Below are 18,839 nucleotides of genomic sequence, written 5' to 3' on the forward strand. Positions count from 1 at the left end.
CCCTTTCATCCCCAGCCACAAAGGGCCCGGCTCATCCATCTTGTCTTATGGCCATGCTCTCTCTGGCAGCCCTTGGTGGAACCCGGGTCAGAGGGCTCCAGCTGCTCCCTCTCCCCTGTCCTCGGACCTCCCAGCCTGGGGCCTGGTGCCCCACTTCCCTCATGTCTTCTCTCCCACTCTCCGTTTCTGCTCTGTCCTTCCCAAGTGGACACGGACATGAGTGCTGGGGGCCTGGGAGGCCTCACATGCCTCCTGGTGCCTCCTTGGCTTTCTCCACCTGGAGCTCAGCTGTAATGCAATTTCTCTCTCTGTCTCTCTGTCTCTTTCTCATATTTTGGGTCGCAACTGGTGGTGTTCAGGACTCACTCCTGGCTCTGCATTTAGGGATCACTCCCATATGGGATGCCAGGTATGAATCCCAGCCTATAGCGTGTAAAAGAAGCCATAATATCATTCCAGCCACTATGGTCAATCACTGCAAAGCTCTGCTCTGGGCCCCTCAGTGTTGCCTCAGTTTCCCCGAGATATTGGTGCCATCTCCTTTCTGCCAGTGCCTGGACAGACCTAAAGCCTAGAGTAGCGTCTCATGGGTCCTCTTCTCTATTCCTTCTCCCTCAAGCTTCAGTTCTATGGTCCTTACTGGACTTGGGACTAGGGGCTCAGGTCCCCCAAAGGATTTGGCTCTCTCCCATGACTGGGCTCCCAGAAACTTGCACTGTACCACACTGACTACAGAGACAGCACCGAATTTTCAGGATGGGGCAGAATGATTTTCTGCCACATTCTCCCTTGAAGTCCCAGGCAGTGGAGGCAGTGGAAGGGGAACACAAGAGCCTTGGGGTATGTGCCTGTTGGGAAGCTGAGGGACATACTCAGGCAGGGACTGTTGCTCCTCCCTGTTCTATCCCTGGGTCTGGAATGGCCCCCTGACTTCTCTGGTTGTGAACAAGACAGTGGGCGAGAGAGAGAGAGCCTTCTGGAATATGCGACGCAGGAAGCCCCATTCTTTTTTTTTCTTTTTTTTTTTTGGGTTTTTGGGCCACACCCGTTTGACGCTCAGGGGTTACTCCTGGCTATGAGCTCAGAAATTGCTCCTGGCTTGGGGGGGGGGACCATATGGGATGCCGGGGGATCAAATCGCAGTCCATCCTACACTAGCGCTTGTAAGGCAGACACCTTACCTCTAGCGTCACCTCTCTGGCCCAGGAAGCCCCATTCTTTTTTTTTTGGGGGGTCACACCTGGCAGTGCTCAGGGGTTATTCCTGGCTCCAGGCTCAGAAATTGCTCCTGGCAGGCACAGGGGACCATATGGGGCGCCGGGATTCGAACCGATGACCTCCTGCATGAAAGGCAAACGCCTTACCTCCATGCTATCTCTCCGGCCCCATGGAAGCCCCATTCTTATTGTTTGTTTCTGTGTCATGCTGGTGGTGCTCAGGTCTTTTTTGTTTTTGTTTTTTTGTTTTTTGGTTTTTGGGCCACACCCAGTGATGCTCAGGGGTTACTCCTGGCTGTCTGCTCAGAAATAGCTCCTGGCAGGCACGGGGGACCATATGGGACACCGGGATTTGAACCAACCACCTTAGGTCCTGGATCGGCTGCTTGCAAGGCAAACACCGCTGTGCTATCTCTCCGGGCCGGTGCTCAGGTCTTACCCCTGGCTCTGCCCTCAGGAATAACTCCTGACAGTGCATAGTGAACTTTATAGGATGTCAGGGATCGAACCCAGGTTGGCTGCATGCAAGGCATGCACTTTGCCCACTGTACTGTTTCTCCAGCCCAGGAATCCCATTCCCATGGGGAAGCCCAGACAACCCCTTCACTTCCCACCCAGGGATCTAGGAGACATAGAATTTTGTCCCAAAAAGAGACCAAGAGGAGCTGGAGTGATAGCACAGTGGTAGGGCGTTTGCCTTGCAAGCGGACCCAGGACCAAAGGTGGTTCGAATCCTGCCATCCCATATAGTCTCCAGTGCCTGCCAGGTGCGATTTTTGAGCACAGATCTAGGAGTAACCCCTGAGCACCGCCTGATATGGCCACAAAACTAAAAAGAGACAGACAAAGAGAGACCAAGAGAACAACTGGCAGGTCTGAGGCCACTCTCCCAGCTCAAAACACAGTACCTAAGCTCAGCTCCTCAGGACAGAACACAGGTGGCAAATGTTCTCCTGGAAGAGGCTCAGACAGGACTAGAGCAGGGATACTGGCTGGGCTGGGAGAGAGCAGGGCCAGGCTGAGTTTGGTTCTTATGAATTCAAGTAAACACCAGGGAGGATGTCGGAAAACCTCGTGACTCATCTCATTTTCCCATTTCTTTCTTTCTTTTTCTTTTTTTTTGGTTTTGGGTCACACCCGGCGACTCTCAGGGGTTACTCCTAGCTCGGCACTCAGAAACCCCTCCTGGCAGGCTCAGGGGACCATATGGGATTCCCGGGTTCAAACCACCTTCTGTCCTGAATTGGCCATGTGCAAGGCAAACACCCTATCAGTGTGCTATTGCTAAGGCCTCTCATTTTCTCATTTCTGACACTAGCACCTCCAGTTTCCCCTTCAGAGTCAGTCACGGACCCACCCTTGTCACCCCTGTTCTCTCCTTCTCATCTGCCTCGTGTTCTAGTGAGGCCACATTTCACCTCTGCACCCACCTCTGCACCCTCATCTATGCATCTTTGCTATTATGATTCCATCTCTGCATTCAACCCCTGCACCCACCTTACTTGCATTCCATCTTTGTACCCCACATTTGTACTCTAACACCTATTCCTTATTCCTGCAGGGGTCTCAAACTCGAGGCCCTCTGTACAACATTTTGTGGCCCTGCCCTAGAGGAATATTTTTTTGTTTTGTTTTGTTTTAGTTGTTTGGGTCACACCCCCCAACGTTCCAGGCTTACTACTGACTTTGCACTCAAGGATCACCCTGACTTTGCCTCCTGCGGCCCCCAGGTAAATTGAATTTGAGACCCCCTGCGTACCCCATCCCAGCATCCTCACCCCTGCGCCCCACCTGCCTCAGCACCTTCATTCACCCTTACAATCTACTTTACACATATCCTGTATCCCACATCTACACCCTGATATAACTTCACCCACCCCTACACCCTACCCATGTACCCCCATTCTATACCTCACCTTTGCATTCAACCCCTGCACACCCACCGTGAAATATCACTCCTGTACACCTCTGCACCCTCTCTCCTTCATGCCCACCTCTTGCATCCCATCCCAGCACTCTCACCCCTGTTCCCAGCTCTGTAAACTCACCTCTACACTCCATCTCTGTATTCAACCCGTTGACCCTCTCCCCTATATCCTTCATCTCTGCACTCCTTTACCCTCACCTCTGCTCACCCCCTAATTCCTTTCTTTATTTTTTGTTTTTTTTTTGTTTTGTTTTGTTTTTTGTTTTTTGGGCCAGACCCGGCAATGCTCAGGGGTTACTCCTAGCTATCTGCTCAGAAATAGCTCCTGGCAGGCATGGAGGACCATATGGGACACTGGGATTCGAAACAACCACCTTAGTTCCTGGATTGGCTGCTTGCAAGGCAAACACCGCTGTGCTATCTCTCTGCCCCCCCCCCTTATTCCTTTCTATCTTCCTCATGCTGGAGCAATTCTCCAACTAGACTCCTGCTTACCTTTTACCGCCCCCCCTTTCTCCACCACATCACCAGAAGGAACTCCTGGGAAAAAGTGAAGATCACCCCCATTTAAAACTCTTTCCCTTGAAGCTTAAGAGATAGTCCAGAGGTTGTGGTGCTTGCCTTGCAGGCAGTAGACCTGAAAGCAATCCATTACATCCAATATGTTCCCCTGAGTCTCCCACTAATTATTACTATGTGCAGAATCACGAGAAAACCCTGAGCATCACTGGTGTGGCTCAAAGACAAAACAAAGAAACAAAAAACAACAGCAACAAAAAAAACTCTTCCCAGGGGCCGGAGAGAGAGCATGGAGGTAAGGCATTTGCCTTGCATGCAGAAGGACGGTGGTTCGAATCCCGGCATCCCATATGGTCCCTGAGCCTACCAGGGACAATTTCTGAGCGTAGAGTCAGGAGTAACCCCTGAGCGAGGCCGGGTGTGATCCAAAAACAAACCAACAACAACAAAAAAACTCCTCCCCTTGGCCCAGAAAGATAGGACAGGGAGAAGGCACTTGCCTTGTATTTGGCTATGTTCAATCCTGGGAACCATAAGAGCCCCTCCAGAAGTGACCCTGGGCACAGAGCCAGGAGTAAACCCTGAGCCCCACTGGGTAGAGCCCCCCCAAACCAAAAACTACTCCCTAGAGCAGTAACAACAGTAAGATACTTATCTTAACATGGGTAAGATGGTTATTATTAATGTGTTTAATCCAGGTTTTAATCCTTGGCATCTCATTGGGTTCCTCCAAGCCTGCCAGTAGTAATTCCTGAGTACAGAGCCAGGAGTAAATCCTGAGCATCACCTGGTGTGTAACCCTACCTACCTCCCCCCTCCAAAATAACAACAACAACAACAAAACACCTCCATGGCATCTATGGACTCTTAAAATAAAATAGGAAGAAAAAATAGGAACCGAAGTGTTTTGGTTCTGCAGGGTATAGCTCTGGTTCCCCCAACCCTGCCTGGAGGACCTGGACCCCAAGCTGTCCTGGCCTTCCCCCTGCTCTTCCTCCACCCTCTGCCTGGTGCCTGCTATTTACCCAGGTCTTACATCATCTCAAGGCAGGCACTTAGATGAGGCTCCCTCAGTCCCAGTCCTTTATTGTACTCCTAAGCATGTGTATGCTATTTGGGAATTTTATGTTTTGTTTTGTTATGTTTTAGGGCAACACCGGTGGCAGCAGTACTCAGGGGTTATTCCTGGCTCTGCTCTCAGAACTCACTCCTGGCAGGCTTGGGGGACCATATGAGATACCAGGGATTGAACGTGGGTCTATTCTTGGTTGGCTGCTTGCAAGGCAAATGCCCTATTCTGTGCTATTGCTCTGGCCCCTATTTGGGAGGTTTTGTTGCTGTAGTTTGTTTTTATGGCCACACCAAGTGGTACTCAGGCCTTACTTCTGGCTCTGTACTCAAGAATCACTCCCGGAGATGCTCAGGGGATTGAACCCATATGGGGTATCTGTTGGGGATCAAATCCAGGTCAGCTCTATGCAGGGCAAGCACCATCCCCACTGTTCAGTTGCTCCTGATGTGTGCAAGTCGGAGGTGTGATTGTCCTGTCCTTTCCCACAGAGGGCCCTCCCCTCACCCCGAGGCAGTGTCCACTTATATCTGCTCTATATGCCAGGACCTGCCCCTATCCCCTTCATCAATGCTGGAGGTGCTGGTGGAAGGGCCCCCTTCCACCTCTTCCCACTCCCTCGTCCTACCTGCCTCAGCCTGCTGTTCTGCAGGAGGTTTTAGCCCCAGGGCCCTGGGCCTGCAAGGAGGAGGCTCACCTGAACTCAGGACACAGGCTGGGAAGGATAATTGTGACTGTGACTGTGACCGCTGACTGTCAGTGGGACAGAGGGTGAGGCTCCTTCCTGCTTTGTGAGGAGCTGATCTCCGGAGAAGCTCTGGGTGCAGGTACCGGCAGGCGGGCCGGCAGCGGAGGCCAAGGCGAGGTGCATGCATGCAGGCAGGAGGCAGGCCACGTCTTGAAAGGCCTCTAATACCCATTTGGACTTTCTTCTAAAAAATGCCTAAAGTGGGGCCGGGTAGGTGGCGCTGGAGGTAAGGTGTCTGCCTTGCAAGCGCTAGCCAAGGAAGGACCGAGGTTCGATCCCCCGGCGTCCCATATGGTCCCCCCAAGCCAGGGGCGATTTCTGAGCACATAGCCAGGAGTAACCCCTGAGCGTCAAACGGGTGTGGCCCAAAAACCAAAAAAAAAAAAAAAAAAAAAAAAAAAATGCCTAAAGTTACATTTTGTTTTGTTTTTTAACTTTTGGAGGGGAGTCCACACCCAGATATGTTCATGGCTCACAGCTGGCTCTGAGCTCAGGATCACCCCTGGAGGGGATTAGGACCCTACGAGTGCCAGAAGTTAAATCTAAGTCAACCGCATACCAGGCAAGCGCTTTACCCTCTGTACTATCTTTCCAATCCAACTCTTTCTTTGTAGGAGAGCCACACCAGGCAATGCTCGGGGCTTATTCATGGCTCTGCACGCAGAAATCACTCCTGGGGCCCAGAGAGATAGCACAGCAGTGTTTGCCTTGCAAGCAGCCAATCCAGGACCAAAGGTGGTTGGTTCGAATCCCAGTGTCCCATATGGTCCCCCATGCCTGCCAGGAGCTATTTCTGAGCAGACAGCCAGGAGTAACCCCTGAGCACCGCCGGGTGTACCCAAAAAAAAAAAAAAAAAAAAAAGGAAATCACTCCTACAGGTGATTGTCTGGCCATGGGTAAAGACAGGACAGGGCCTTGCTTCTGTGCAAGCCGCGCCGGGTCCCACACCCTGCTTTCCCCTAAGCCACGTCAGTCGACATGGAACACTGCACATCTGAAAAACACCACCTGACTGGTGGGCAATAATTTATGATCTTCCACTTCTCCCTATTCTTCCCGTACATGGGCAGTCTCATCTCTCCTATTATTCACGCTTCTGTATAATTATCCTGTCCCCACCTGCAATAAATGAGCTCTAATCCTATATTGTTCCCGGAGGGTCAATCGTATCTCTGCGCCCTGTCCTTCTCTCTTTGCCCCACCCTAACGTTCCCCCCTCTACAGTAGAGCAGCTGTTCTTCCCTGGGCCTGGTCCAGAACAAGCCCAGGAAATTCCATTGACAACTTCTGGAATGGGGGCAAAAGGGTGCCAGGTATTGAACCTGAGTTGGCTTCATGCAAGTCAAGTGCCCTCTTTGCTGCACTATCTCTGCTATCTGTTTTGTTGTTTGTTTCTTGATACTCAGGGGTTGCACCTGTCCAGTGCTCTGGGGACTATGTGATTCCAGAGATGAATTCAAGCTTCCTGCACACAAAGTTGTTCCACCCTTTGAACCCTCTCTCAGCTCCAACAAGAGTAGTTTGTTGGACTGATTATTCCTGGATGTTCTGTACTTCAAGAGATTTCTTTCTTTCTTTTTATTTGGGGGTCGGGGGTGGGCCACACTAGGAGGTGCTTGGGGATTACTCCTGGTTCTGTGCTCAGAAATCACTCCTGGCACGCTCAAGGTGGGGGCGACCACCATATGGGATGCTGGGGATCAAACCCAAGTTGGCAAGGCAAGCACCCTCCCTATTCTATCACTGTTCTATCACTATTCTATCTCCCTGTTCTATCACTCCAGTCCCATCTTTTCTTTCTTTTTTTCTTTTGTTTTTTTTTCCTTTCTCTTTCTTTGGCTCTTTATTTCCTTCTTTCTTTTTTCTGTTTCCTTCTTTCTTTCCTTATTTCCCTTCCTTCCTTCCTTTCTTTCCTTATTTCCTTCTTTCCCTTCCTTCCTTCCTTTCTTTCCTTATTTCCTTCTTTTCCTTCCTTCCTTTTTTCTTTCTTTCTTCCTTTCCTCCCTCCCTCCCTTCTTTCTTTCTTTCTCTCTCTCTTTCTGCTTTCTTCTTTCTTTCTTTCTTTCTTTCTTTCTTTCTTTCTTTCTTTCTCTTCCTTCCTTCCTTCCTTTCTTCTTTCTCTTCTTCTTTCTTTCTTTCTCTTTTTTCTTTCTTTCTTTCGTTCTTTCTTTCTTTCTCTTTCTTTCTCTCTCTTTCTCTCTCTCTTTCTTTCTTTCTTTCTCTCTTTCTTTCTCTTTCTTTTCTTTTTTTCTTTCTTTCTTTCTGTCTTTCTTTCTTTCTTTTTTTTTTTTTTGGTTTTTTTGGGGGCCACACCCGGCGGTGCTCAGGGGTTACTCCTAGCTGTCTGCTCAGAAATAGTTCCTGACAGGCACGGGGGCCCATATGGGACACCGGGATTCGAACCAACCACCTTTGGTCCTGGATAGGCTGCTTGCAAGGCAAACACCGCTGTGCTATCTCTCCAGGCCCTCTTTATTTATTTTTTATTTTGGGCCATATCCAGTGATGCTCAGGGGTTACTCCTGGCTCTGCGCTCAGAAATCACTCCTGGTTCGAAGAACCATACGGGATGCCAGGGATGGAACCTAGGTCAGTCCTGGGTCAGCTGCATGCAAGACAACCACTCTACCACTGTGCTATTGCTCCAGTCCCTCTTATTATTTTATTTTAGTTTTGTTTTTTTTTGTTTGTTTTGTTTTGCTTTGGTATTTTGTTTTGTTTGGTTTTGGTTTTGGTTTTGGTTTTGGGACCACACATGTGGTGCTCAGTGCAGACTCCTGACTCAGTTCAGAGGTCACTCCTGGTGGACCTTGAGGAAACCCTGTACTGTGCCAGGGATTGAATCTGGATCAGTCGTGTGCAAGGCAAGCATCTATCCTGCTATACTGTCTCTCCCCACTGCCTAGAGTGGTCATTTTTATAGAGAAGGACCTGAACTATAGCAACCCACCTTAAAGGAAGCCTTCTGCTTCCCACTCCTTGGAAGTCTAGTGGGATTGTCCACTCCAGTGTCTGCCTGGTTCTTGGCATGAGTGTGGCATGAGGTCCAGGCCTAGCTAACTTTGGTTTTTGGCATACCCAATAATACTCAGCAATTACTCCTAGTTCTGGAGTCACCTGGAGTCACCTGGAGTGACTCAGGGGTCACTCCTGGTGAATTCAAGGTACTGTATGGGTTACTGGGGATCAATCCTTGGTCTGCTAATGGAAGGCAAGCACCCTGCAGATTGTATTATGGCTCTGACTCCTACCTTTCTGGTCCCTTGCCCTTCCAACAGCAACTGATCCAGCGAGAATCATGTGATATATGCATAACCACAGACAGTGTCTCCAGATGTGGAAGATCTCTGAGAAATAGTGGTTTTTTCTTTATAGATCTCAGGTATTAGTGCATGAGTTGGAGCCATCTGCTGTCACTTTTTCTGACTTAGAGAAAACTTTGGGGGCTGCAGAGATAGCACAGCTGTAGGGTAGTTTGCCTTGCACTTACCGATCTAGAATGGACAATGGTTCGAATCCCGGCATCCCATATGGTCCTCTGTGCCTGTCAGGAGCTATTTCTGAGCATTGAGTCAGGAGTAACCCCTGAGCACTGCCAGGTATGGCTCCCCCTCCCCCCAAAAAATTTTTGGGGCCAGAGTGATAGCACAGTGGTAGGGAGTTTGCCTTGCATGCTGCCAACCCAAAATGGACCTGTGTTCAATCTCTGGCATCCCAACCCATATGGTCTCCTGAGCTTGCCAGGAGAGATTTCTGATGGCAGAACCAGGAGTAACCTTTGAGCGCTACTATGTGTAGCCCAAAAACAAAAAAATAAACAAACAAAAAAGGAAAAGTCTTATCTGAAGCGTCACATGAAGCTTTTTTTTTTTACTTTTTGGCAGTGCTCAGGGGTCACTCCTGGCTGTCTGCTCAGAAATAGCTCCTGGCAGGCACGGGGGACCATATGGGACACCGGGATTCGAACCAACCACCTTTGGTCCTGGATAGGCTGCTTGCAAGGCAAACGCCGCTGTGCTATCTCTCCAAGCCCACATGAAGCTTTTAAAATAAACCTTTGATGGGGTCCGGAGAGATAGCACAGAGATAGGGCTCTTGCCTTAGATGCAGAAGGACAGTGGTTCGAATCCCGGCATCCCAAATGGTTCCCCCGAGCCTGTCAGGAGCGATTTCTGAGCATAGAGCAAGGAGTAGTAACCCCTGAGCATTGCCGGATGTGACCCAAAAACCAAAATAAATAAATAGATAAACCTTTGATGTGAAAGACTGAATACATAGAAAATACACAGATGAAAAGGCTGGATGCAGAGCGAGAGGCCCTGGATTCAGCTACATCTGAAAGTGCTGCAGCTGAAGAAACTCCTCAAGTTCGTAAGTCATTGAATGACATGTGATTTTTGGCATTGGAATTTGAAACCAATGCCTTGTACATGCTAAATGTTCTTTGACACTGAGCCACATCCCCAGTAATATTTTGTGCTTAGAAAAAAATTTAGGGTAAACTGGAGAGATAGTCTAGGGATTAAGGCCTTGCATGTGACCCATCTAGGTTTGATCCCTGACATTCTCTGCACTCACAAATGATCCTGAAACACCAAGTTAGACTAAGCTCTTAGTAATGCTAGCTTTGACTCTCAAAAACAAAAAAACAGGGGCTGGAGAGATAGCATGGAGGTAAGGGGTTTGCCTTTCATGCAGAAGGTCGGTGGTTTGAATCCCGGCATCCCATATGGTCCTCTGTGCCTGCCAGGGGTGATTTCTGAGCATAGAGCCAGGAATAACCCCTGAGCACTGCTGGACATGACCCAAAAACCAAAACAAACAAACAAAAGAACCCAATAAATGTCAAAACCAAAGGAAGGTGCTAGAGAGATGACTTGAAGAGCTTATCAGAGGTGTTGGAAAGATAGTATAGTAGATGGAGCATTTGCCTTGTATGCAGCTGGCACGGGTTTTATCCCTGGCACCCTATATTATCTTTTTGAACCCACCAGGAGTGTACTCTGACCACCATTGGGTGTGCCCCCGCCAGATACACATAAAATTGAAGTCCTAAGCACATGCTTTTTTGTTGTTGTTGTTGTTGTTGTTGTTTTTGAGCCACACCCAGTGGTGCTCAGGGGTTACTCCTGGCTCTGTGCTCAGAAATCTATCCTGGCAGGCATATGGGATGCCGAGAATCAAACCCGGGTTCATCCTGGGTCAGCTGCGTACAAGGCAAACATCCTACCATTGTATTATCATGCTGGCCCAAGTACATGCTTTTTATGAGGAAGGCTTAGTTCAATCCCCAGCACTACTTGGTCTTTGAACACTGCTAGGACTGACCTCTAAGCACAGAGCCAGGAATAGTCCCTGATACCTTAGGGTATGACTCAAAAGCAATCCACCAACCAACCAAATAATCCAACAGCAACAAAAAATTTAAGGCAGAGCAATGAAAAACTTAACTTGTAAGTGGTTGAACCAGGACAGGACGCCTATTCTCCTCAGCATTTTCTCACAGGTCAGGAGCAGGGCAGGTTAACCAGAAAGGCGGTTGTATGAAAGTATGAAATGTGTAGGGGCCAAAGTGATAGCACAGCAGTAGGGTGTTTGCTTTGCACACTGCTGACCTGGGGCAGACCTGGCTTTGATCCCTGGTATGCCATATGGTTCCCTGAGACTGCCAGGAGTGATTTCTGAGCGCAGAGCTCAGTAACCCCTGAGTAACCTCTGAGTTCTGCTGGGTGTGGCCCCCCCCCCAAAAGAAAGGTATGATAAAGGGCGTGTTTTGAGCCAAGGGGCCACCTCTAAAAGCTCAGATGGCTTTGGGGAAGATGTAGCCTGGAACTGGGAAGGCTGGTGGAAGGTGTGAGGATATGTGGAGGCAGGGTGGGGGTGGCACAGAAGGAAGGGAACTTGGACAGGGAGCAAGGCCAGTTCTGGAAACTGGCAAGAGAGAGTCTCAGAGACTGTGTGGGAGGCCATGGCCAAGTTCGGGTATCCCCCAGATTAGGGCTGGGGGAGAGAAGGGCACAGTGGAAGAAAGCAACTATATCTGCATCCTGAAAATTCTGGGACAGGGGAGGTGCCCTGGTGACCTTGGCAGCCAGGAAAGTACCAAGGAGCTGAAGGAAAGAAATGAGGCACATGGGGTCCCACCAGCAGCAGCAAGTAACAGGAAGAACCATCACATGTCTAGACCCCTGACCCCCATACCCCACACTGCCTTCCAGAGGACATGCTGAACCCACACGACTCGCTTACGCACTTCCCGACAAGCCAGACCATTTTTGGTTTTGGTTTTTTTTTAATGTTTTAATAAAATTACTCAATAAATATCCTACTTGGCACAATTGGAGGGACAATGAGGGGACACAGAGGGCTGGTCTGCAGCAACAGGACCCTGGGGTCCTCTTCCAGGAAAGACAGACTTTGCTGGGGGAGGCTGGGGGGTGAGGGTGGAGGCTCTGAAAGGCTGATCAGAGCCCCGTCATCCTTCCTGGTGGGCGAAGGAGAATGGCTGAGCACCCCCATGCCTGGAGGCAGCCAGGGTGAGGGGCGACTAGGTTAGGAAGGAGACAGAGGGTACTGCGGAACACTGAGCAGGAAATGAGGTTGATGGCAGGCTCAGGCCCTCAGTGCTCCAGGGCCTCTCACTCTCGGACGTAGACCCTGGTGCACACGACGTCATCGGCGGTCATGGTCTGCAAGCAGAGAATAGGGGGTCTTGGGCTTATGGTCTGGGGTTCCTGGTTTGGACTCTCAAAATCTGCTGCTTATTTTGGGGCCAGCAGGCAGGAGTACGTCCCCAAATGCTTCAACACCATGGGAAGAAGGATGGTTCCTCCTATAAGCTTTTCCCCCTGCCAAGAACCGACCCCCAACCCAGAGAAGTCCTGGGAGTTCCCTGTTAGCTTCTACACTCCTCATGCATAGGTATACTGCAGGGGACTGAAAGGGATCCAGTAGCCCCATCAGGCCTTGGAGTGACCCAGAAAACACAGAGACAAATGGACACAGAAATATACACACAGAGATACACAGAGACATCTTCTCAGGCCCTGCACACACGCTCACACACACACACACACACACACACACACACACACACACACACACACACACATGCTTACCAGAATAAGCTCGCCATCATTGGTCAGCTCCCTGCTCCAGGAGGTCCGGGGGCCCTCACCCTTCAGAAGCCTCTGCTCACAGACCATTTTATTCTCGCTCTCCCACTTCACCAGGCTCTGCCATAGACAGGACACCACCCAGTGAGCTGAAGAATAAGACTGTACCCCTGCCTGCCCCTCACTACCCACGGTGCTGTTCTCCAGTAAGAATGTAGAATAGGAAAAAAAAAAAAAGAATGTAGAATAGGGAGCTGGAGAGATAGCATGGAGGTAGGGTGTTTGCCTTGCAGGCAGAAGGTCGGTGGTTTGAATCCCCGCATCCCATATGGTCCCCCAAACCTGCCAGGAGCAATTTCTGAGCATAGAGCCAAGAGTAACCCTTGAGCACTGCCGGGTGTGACCCAAAAACATAAAAAAATGTTTTTTTTTTAGGGGCAGGGGGGCTGAGACGTCATCTCACAGGCTGCAGCACTGCTCTGCATATATGAGGCCCCAAGTTTGATCCCTCAAATATGGCCCTGGTGGCCCTTAGCACTGTACCTCAGATCTTCTTCATTGGCGTGACCCTCGGCTTCCAAACCCTCTGTCTATGCTGGGTGGGCACTGGGCACTGTGCCCCATGGACTCACCTTGCAAGGCCTGCCATCCACAGTCTGCTCTTCGAATTCCTCTCCGATCCGGAAGTTGATCTCAGTGGTACGCACGGTGGTGGAGGTTTTGATGTAGAAGGTGTCGCCCTCCTGCTTAATCTCCACGGCAGGCTTGGAGGCCGCAGCCACTGCGATCTTCCTCAGCATCATGTTCACCCCTGCAGGGGGTACAGACAGGTTGAGGCTCTGGGTGTCCCACGCATGGCCCCATGGGACCACTTGAGGAGCAGGCTGCACCCTAGTGGCCAGAAGGATGCAGTGGGTGCGGTGACAGGGTGGAACCTGGAGACACAGCTGATGCAGCTTGAGCCCTGGGATGGGCAATCCGGGGAGGAATAAAGCGCACTGCTTACTCCTGGCTCTGTGCTTAGGATCACTCCCAGCAGTGTCTGGATACCAAAACTAGAGCAGCTCCAGGGACAGCAAACGCCCTACCCCAGCTGCCCTATCTCTCAGTCCTTTAATGAGGCACAGACCTGGGGCCAGAACGATAAAACAGTGGTAGGGTGGTTACCTTGCACGGGGCCGACCTGAGACGGGATGAGCCCGCCAGGAGTGATTTCTGAGCGCAGAGCCAGGAATAACCCCTGAGTTCTGCCAGATGTGCCCCCTACCAAAATGAAAGAGGCACAGGCCTGCAGCAAGCTTTGTTCCTTTACATGCAGTAAGTCTCAGAGGGACTGGAGAGAGCTCAGCAGGATGAAGCGCAAGCTTTGCATGCTGGAGTCTCTCTTCCATCCCTGGCATTGCATGGGTCCCTCCATCCCTGACACAGAGGGGCTTCACTGGATTCTGTTCATTGCATTTTGTTTTTGTGGGGTGGAGGACATACCCTGCAGTGCTCAGGGCTTCCTCCTGGCTTTATACTCAGGAATCACTTGTAACAGGGCTCAGGAGACCCTATGGGATGCAGGGAATCAAATCCAGGTTCACCTGTGCAAGGCAAATAGATGCCTTACCTGCTGTACTAGCTTTCTAGCCCCCTGTTCACCTCCTTCTGGGTTCCCCTGATTGTGATTTTCCACGGGGGTGGGGTTCAGCCATGTCAAAGGCCCCACATCTCTCTGGTCAGGCCTCAGAGGGCCTGGAGGAACTCAGCACTTCTCAGCTGGGAGCAGGATGAAGATGGGCAGATGAGGAACTGAGTGCTGCTGCCTGGGTTAGGAGGACAGGGCAGAGAAAGCTGACCCACCTCCAGGCCATGTGGTGGGGAGAGGGAGTGGTGAGGCCAGCAGTGCCAAGAAAGATCCGCTATGCTGGGATTTCTACCTGGCTTCAGTCCCCAAGGCTGGATGATTCAGGGCAGGTGGCTTAACTTCTCTGAGCTCAGACTTGAAACAAGATGGATGATGCAAGCTTAGGACCTTGTACACAGTATCCAGTTCCTGACATACCTTAAAGTGCTCAAGAAATTATGGCTACTCGTTTTCTTTGTCTTTGAACCACACTTGACTGCTCAGGACTTACTCCTGGCTCTGTGCTCTGGGGTCACTTCTGGTGGCCTGTGGGGGCTCATATGAGGTGCCAGGGATCAAACTCAAACCTGGCCAGTTTCATGGAAGACAAGCGCCCCACCAACTATACTATGTATTGGAGTCGAGCTCCCCCTTTTTTGTTAAATAGAGAATATTCCCAGCAGTGAGTGCTCAGGCCCAGCAATGTTAGAGGTACCATGCAGGACTGAGGCTCAAACTCAGGGCCTTACATATGCTAAGCGTCTCCTTCCTAGTGTTTAGTTTTTGGATCCAAACCAGCAGTAGTGACTGAGTGTCTTAGGTCAGGTTGACTACAGACTTTGCACAATGCATCCCAGTTTGATCCCCAGAGCCCCAAGGTTCACTGAGCACAACAAGGAGCAATCTCAAAACACAGAGCCAGGAGTAGCCCCTGAGCACTGTTGCGTGTAGCTCAAAAACCAAAACCAGGGCTGGAGTGATAGCAAAGCTTTGTGTACGGCTGAACCCGAGCTCAATCTCTGGCATCCCATATGGTCCCCTGAGCTTGCCAGGAGTGATTTCTGAGCACAGAAGCAGGAGTAATCCCAAGCACTGCCAGGTGTGGCCCCCAAAACAACAAAAACACCAAAACCAAAAACCAAATTTAATTGGTAGAAGACATATCCCTCCATCTTCTTGGACAAAGAGATGATGTCATTCTTTTGCTCCCTGGAATCCCTCTTACTGCTATCCTGCTAGAAAAATAGCAGGGCCCCCCCCCCCCCCCGCCCACTTATCTATCTCCCCTGGAGATGAGTTCAAGCCCTTGACTAGGACAAATGTGGATGAGAGGATGTGATTCCTGAGGAGGCCACAGTGGTGGGGATGCCTCAAGCAGTTGCTGCCCTTGGCCTAGTGGGGACTCTGTTTATCTAACGGGTCTGTTTTCAATCTGTCCCCCAGCGGGGCCTTGAGAAAGGCACGTGGCTCTGAGTGGCCCGCAGGGAGGACAAACAGACACTTGGGTTGGGCTTTGGATATTATCTTCTAGCTGTAGGGAAAGGAGCCTGAAAGCAGAGAGGAAGGGCAAGAAACACCTCAGTTTTCTGGGCTTTTCATTATTTTTCTTTCTTTTTTTGGAAATTCTGAGAAAAAGGAGGGAGAAGATAAAAGAAAAAAAAAGAGTGAGTATAGTGCTCAGGAAAGAATGTGTGTTTCTCCAGAGACCCCCAGTACACATCCCAGGGTGAAAGCATGCAAGTCCCATCACAAGAGGGAAGATGTAGGCGCCATGTGCTCAGGCGCCAAGCGGCTTTCATTCTTGCAAAGACAGAGCAATGAGCACCAAGCTCTGATGAGAAGTCTGGTAGGGGGCTTGGAAAAGAGTGTAGGCTTTGCATGTGAGACCCTGAGTTTGATCTCCGGCACCCCCTCTCCACCCCCAAAATTCTGTTAGATTGAAAGAAGAGTCAACAGTGAGGAAAGATGGAATCTCCAGCTCTCCCCACAGCATTCCAGATCTTTCTAGTCCAAACCATTCCTGCACCTCCCCCCCAGGGTGCTCCCACCCCAGGCCAAATGGGGTTTCCATCTTCTGTACAGAAACTGTTGACTCAGCAACGATTGGGCTCCAGGGCCCCTAGATGATGTTCCAATTGTTGGAGATATTTATCTCTCTCCATCAGTCCCCAATACTCTCTCCCCACTTCCCTAGACATCAGTGAACAAACAGGAGTTGGGAAAGTCATCAAGTGGGGGGGGGGTGTTCCATCTTTATTCCACACACTCATTGGACTGCAGGAAGAAGAAGAAAACTCAAAAAAAAAATTTTTTTTTCCAGAAATGAGGGGTTGGGGTGGGGTTTCACACGAAGCCATTTGTTGAAATCTAAGAAAGGTGATAATTACCCCAAGCAATTTTAGGGCTCTGGAGCTGAGCGCTGTAGGAAAATATTTGTCCTGCAGACTTGGGGAGTGGGGGTGATGGAGGAGAGGGAGGTGCTGGGGTGAGTGAATAGAGAATCCCAAGCTGGCAGCCCAGAGGCAGGGTTTGTCCCTCTAAACTGCCCCCAGAGCCCCAAGGGGCGCTGGCTTCGCGCATCTGGTTTCTGCTTGATTCATAGGCTGAGGCTGAGTCACCCGCAGCGTTGAAATTAAGGGGGTCGCCCTGCCGGGCAGAGCAGCGTTTATTTGGGGGTAGGGGTGGGGGGGGTCCTGGTCCAGCGTTCTGGGATGCAAGCACTTGCCAAACCCATTCTGAAGGTGCAGAATCGCTCCCAGGATGGCAGCCTTCCTCCCCAGACCCTCGCACCCGCCGCATCCCATTCCTGGGGGCTCAGGTCGCCTTACCCAGGACTTTGAGCAAGTCCTCGAAGTTTTCGGACCGGATGATCTTCCAGTTGCCGGAGAAGTTGGGCATGGTTGGCAAGGTTGGTGGTCACGTCCCTCACTTGGGGTGCACCGGACCGGGCGTCCCTTTGTCGGAGGAGGAGGAGGAAGAGAAGGAGGAGGAGATCGCTTCTTTGCAGACTCGGGAGCCAAGCCACGAGCCAGCCCGAGACACCCCAAAAAGCCAAAGCCGGCCTGGGAGCCCGCGCCACCGCCTTTATAGCCGGCTCGGGCCCGCCCATCCCTGCCCAAGAAGGAGGCCGTCCAGCCCCGCCCCGCCTCCAGCGGGTACCTGGGGGGCCCCTGGGGGACCCGTCCCTCTGCCCCACCACCTCGCCACCCCGCCGGGGGTCCCCGATCCCTCGATCCCGGCTTTGGAGCTAGCCGGGCGTTCGGACGGGAAAGTTTGGAGAGTCCGGTGTGCACAGTGGGCGCTCTGGGGAGGCGGCGGGCAGAGCGCAGACTTGGATGCTCGCTCGGACCCGCGTCCTGCAGACCTGCAGACCCGGTGGGGAGGCTTCCTGCACCCCAGGACCTTAGTTGGCTGCACTGGGGCGCCCTCCTTTTGCAAACCAGGGCGCCTGGAGCGCGCGTGCAAGCTGCACGGCAGGGATGCCCGCGTATGCCTGCTCCCTCAAACCCGGGCGAGGACCCCGGCTGGGGTGGAATGGGGCTGCGGTGACCCCGGAGATCCAAGCCTTGCTGTGGCACCTCCGTGGGGCCTTCTTTGGACCCCTGATCGGAGAGGCGGGGGCTGGGCGCTGCACCTACGGGTCCTGCCCAACCCGGTGGCCGGGCACCGAAGGGTTAACCTGAGCCCCGGGTGCGAGAGGGCAGAGGTCGCCTTGGTCACCGGACACCGTCGCCACTGCAGCCCCTGGGAACGAGGGGGTCCGGGTGCCCCCGGGCGGGCGGAGCGGGGTCTCGGGTGTCAGCGCTCCCCTCCCCGGAGCCGTCAAACGAGGGCAGGAGTGGCCGCCTTGGGCGCTCGGCTTTGAAGTGGGGGGATCAAAGGACAAGGAGGCTCAGGCTCCCCGCTGAGCCCGGGGCCAATGGGAGAGACCCCCCCCCGAGCCCAAGATGCAGGGTTCGGGGTCCCATGGGGAGAGGGAGCAGAGCCCAATGGTGCCCTGGGGTGCCCGGGATACCAGGCCACACCGAGGTCCGGCTGCCTTCCTTCGGCGAGTCGGTGCACGTGTTGGCTGGGTAGCCCCATCCCCTCTTTCTTGCAAAGTGGGGTGTCGGGGGCCCGCCCTCCCAGCTGCTCCCACCCAGCCAGGTTTCCCGCTCCAGCTCCGCCCCGCCAGCGTGGCCATGGGTGGAGTCGGGGACACAGCTTTTGCTTCCATGCCCGCGAAACAGAGGACAGGGCTGGGGCCTGAGCCAACCCAGTTGCACCTGGGCAAAGGACTAGAAAGAGGATAAGAGGATTTAGCTCGTGCATTGAGGGCTAGATGCAAAAGCAGGCAGAGGAGGAGATAACTGGGGGTAGAGAGATCGCTGTGCCCTGGAGAGATCTCTTATCATGTCAGAGATCTCGGGAGGGGAGATCTCTGCATAGGTCTTGTCTGCACTGGGGAGGTCTCTGCACAGGCCTTAGTAGAGATCTCTGCAGTGGATATAGAACAAACAGTGCAGCAGACAGGATAGGTGCGTTTGGACACCCCCCCCCCCTGAGCCCAGAAACTACTTCTAGACGGACCCCATCCACCACTACCAACACCCCATCAGATCTGAAGGAGGCTAGAGGTTTCTAGTCAGGCTTAC

At 51.9% G+C, this 18,839-nt stretch overlaps 1 protein-coding gene across 1 annotated transcript; it reads right to left on the bottom strand.

The window, feature by feature from the left end:
- Nucleotides 1–12,119: 12,119 nt before the first annotated feature.
- On the bottom strand, nt 12,120–17,103 carry CRABP2 (cellular retinoic acid binding protein 2). The gene is made up of 4 exons (XM_049782360.1): nt 17,034–17,103; nt 13,229–13,407; nt 12,600–12,716; nt 12,120–12,170 (listed from the first exon to the last, which is right to left on the bottom strand). The coding sequence occupies exons 1-4, from the start codon at nt 17,101–17,103 to the stop codon at nt 12,120–12,122; spliced, it is 417 nt and encodes a 138-aa protein (XP_049638317.1).
- Nucleotides 17,104–18,839: the final 1,736 nt, after the last annotated feature.

This window comes from Suncus etruscus, chromosome 10 (genome assembly GCF_024139225.1).
Source record: "Suncus etruscus isolate mSunEtr1 chromosome 10, mSunEtr1.pri.cur, whole genome shotgun sequence".
Taxonomy (NCBI): domain Eukaryota; kingdom Metazoa; phylum Chordata; class Mammalia; order Eulipotyphla; family Soricidae; genus Suncus; species Suncus etruscus.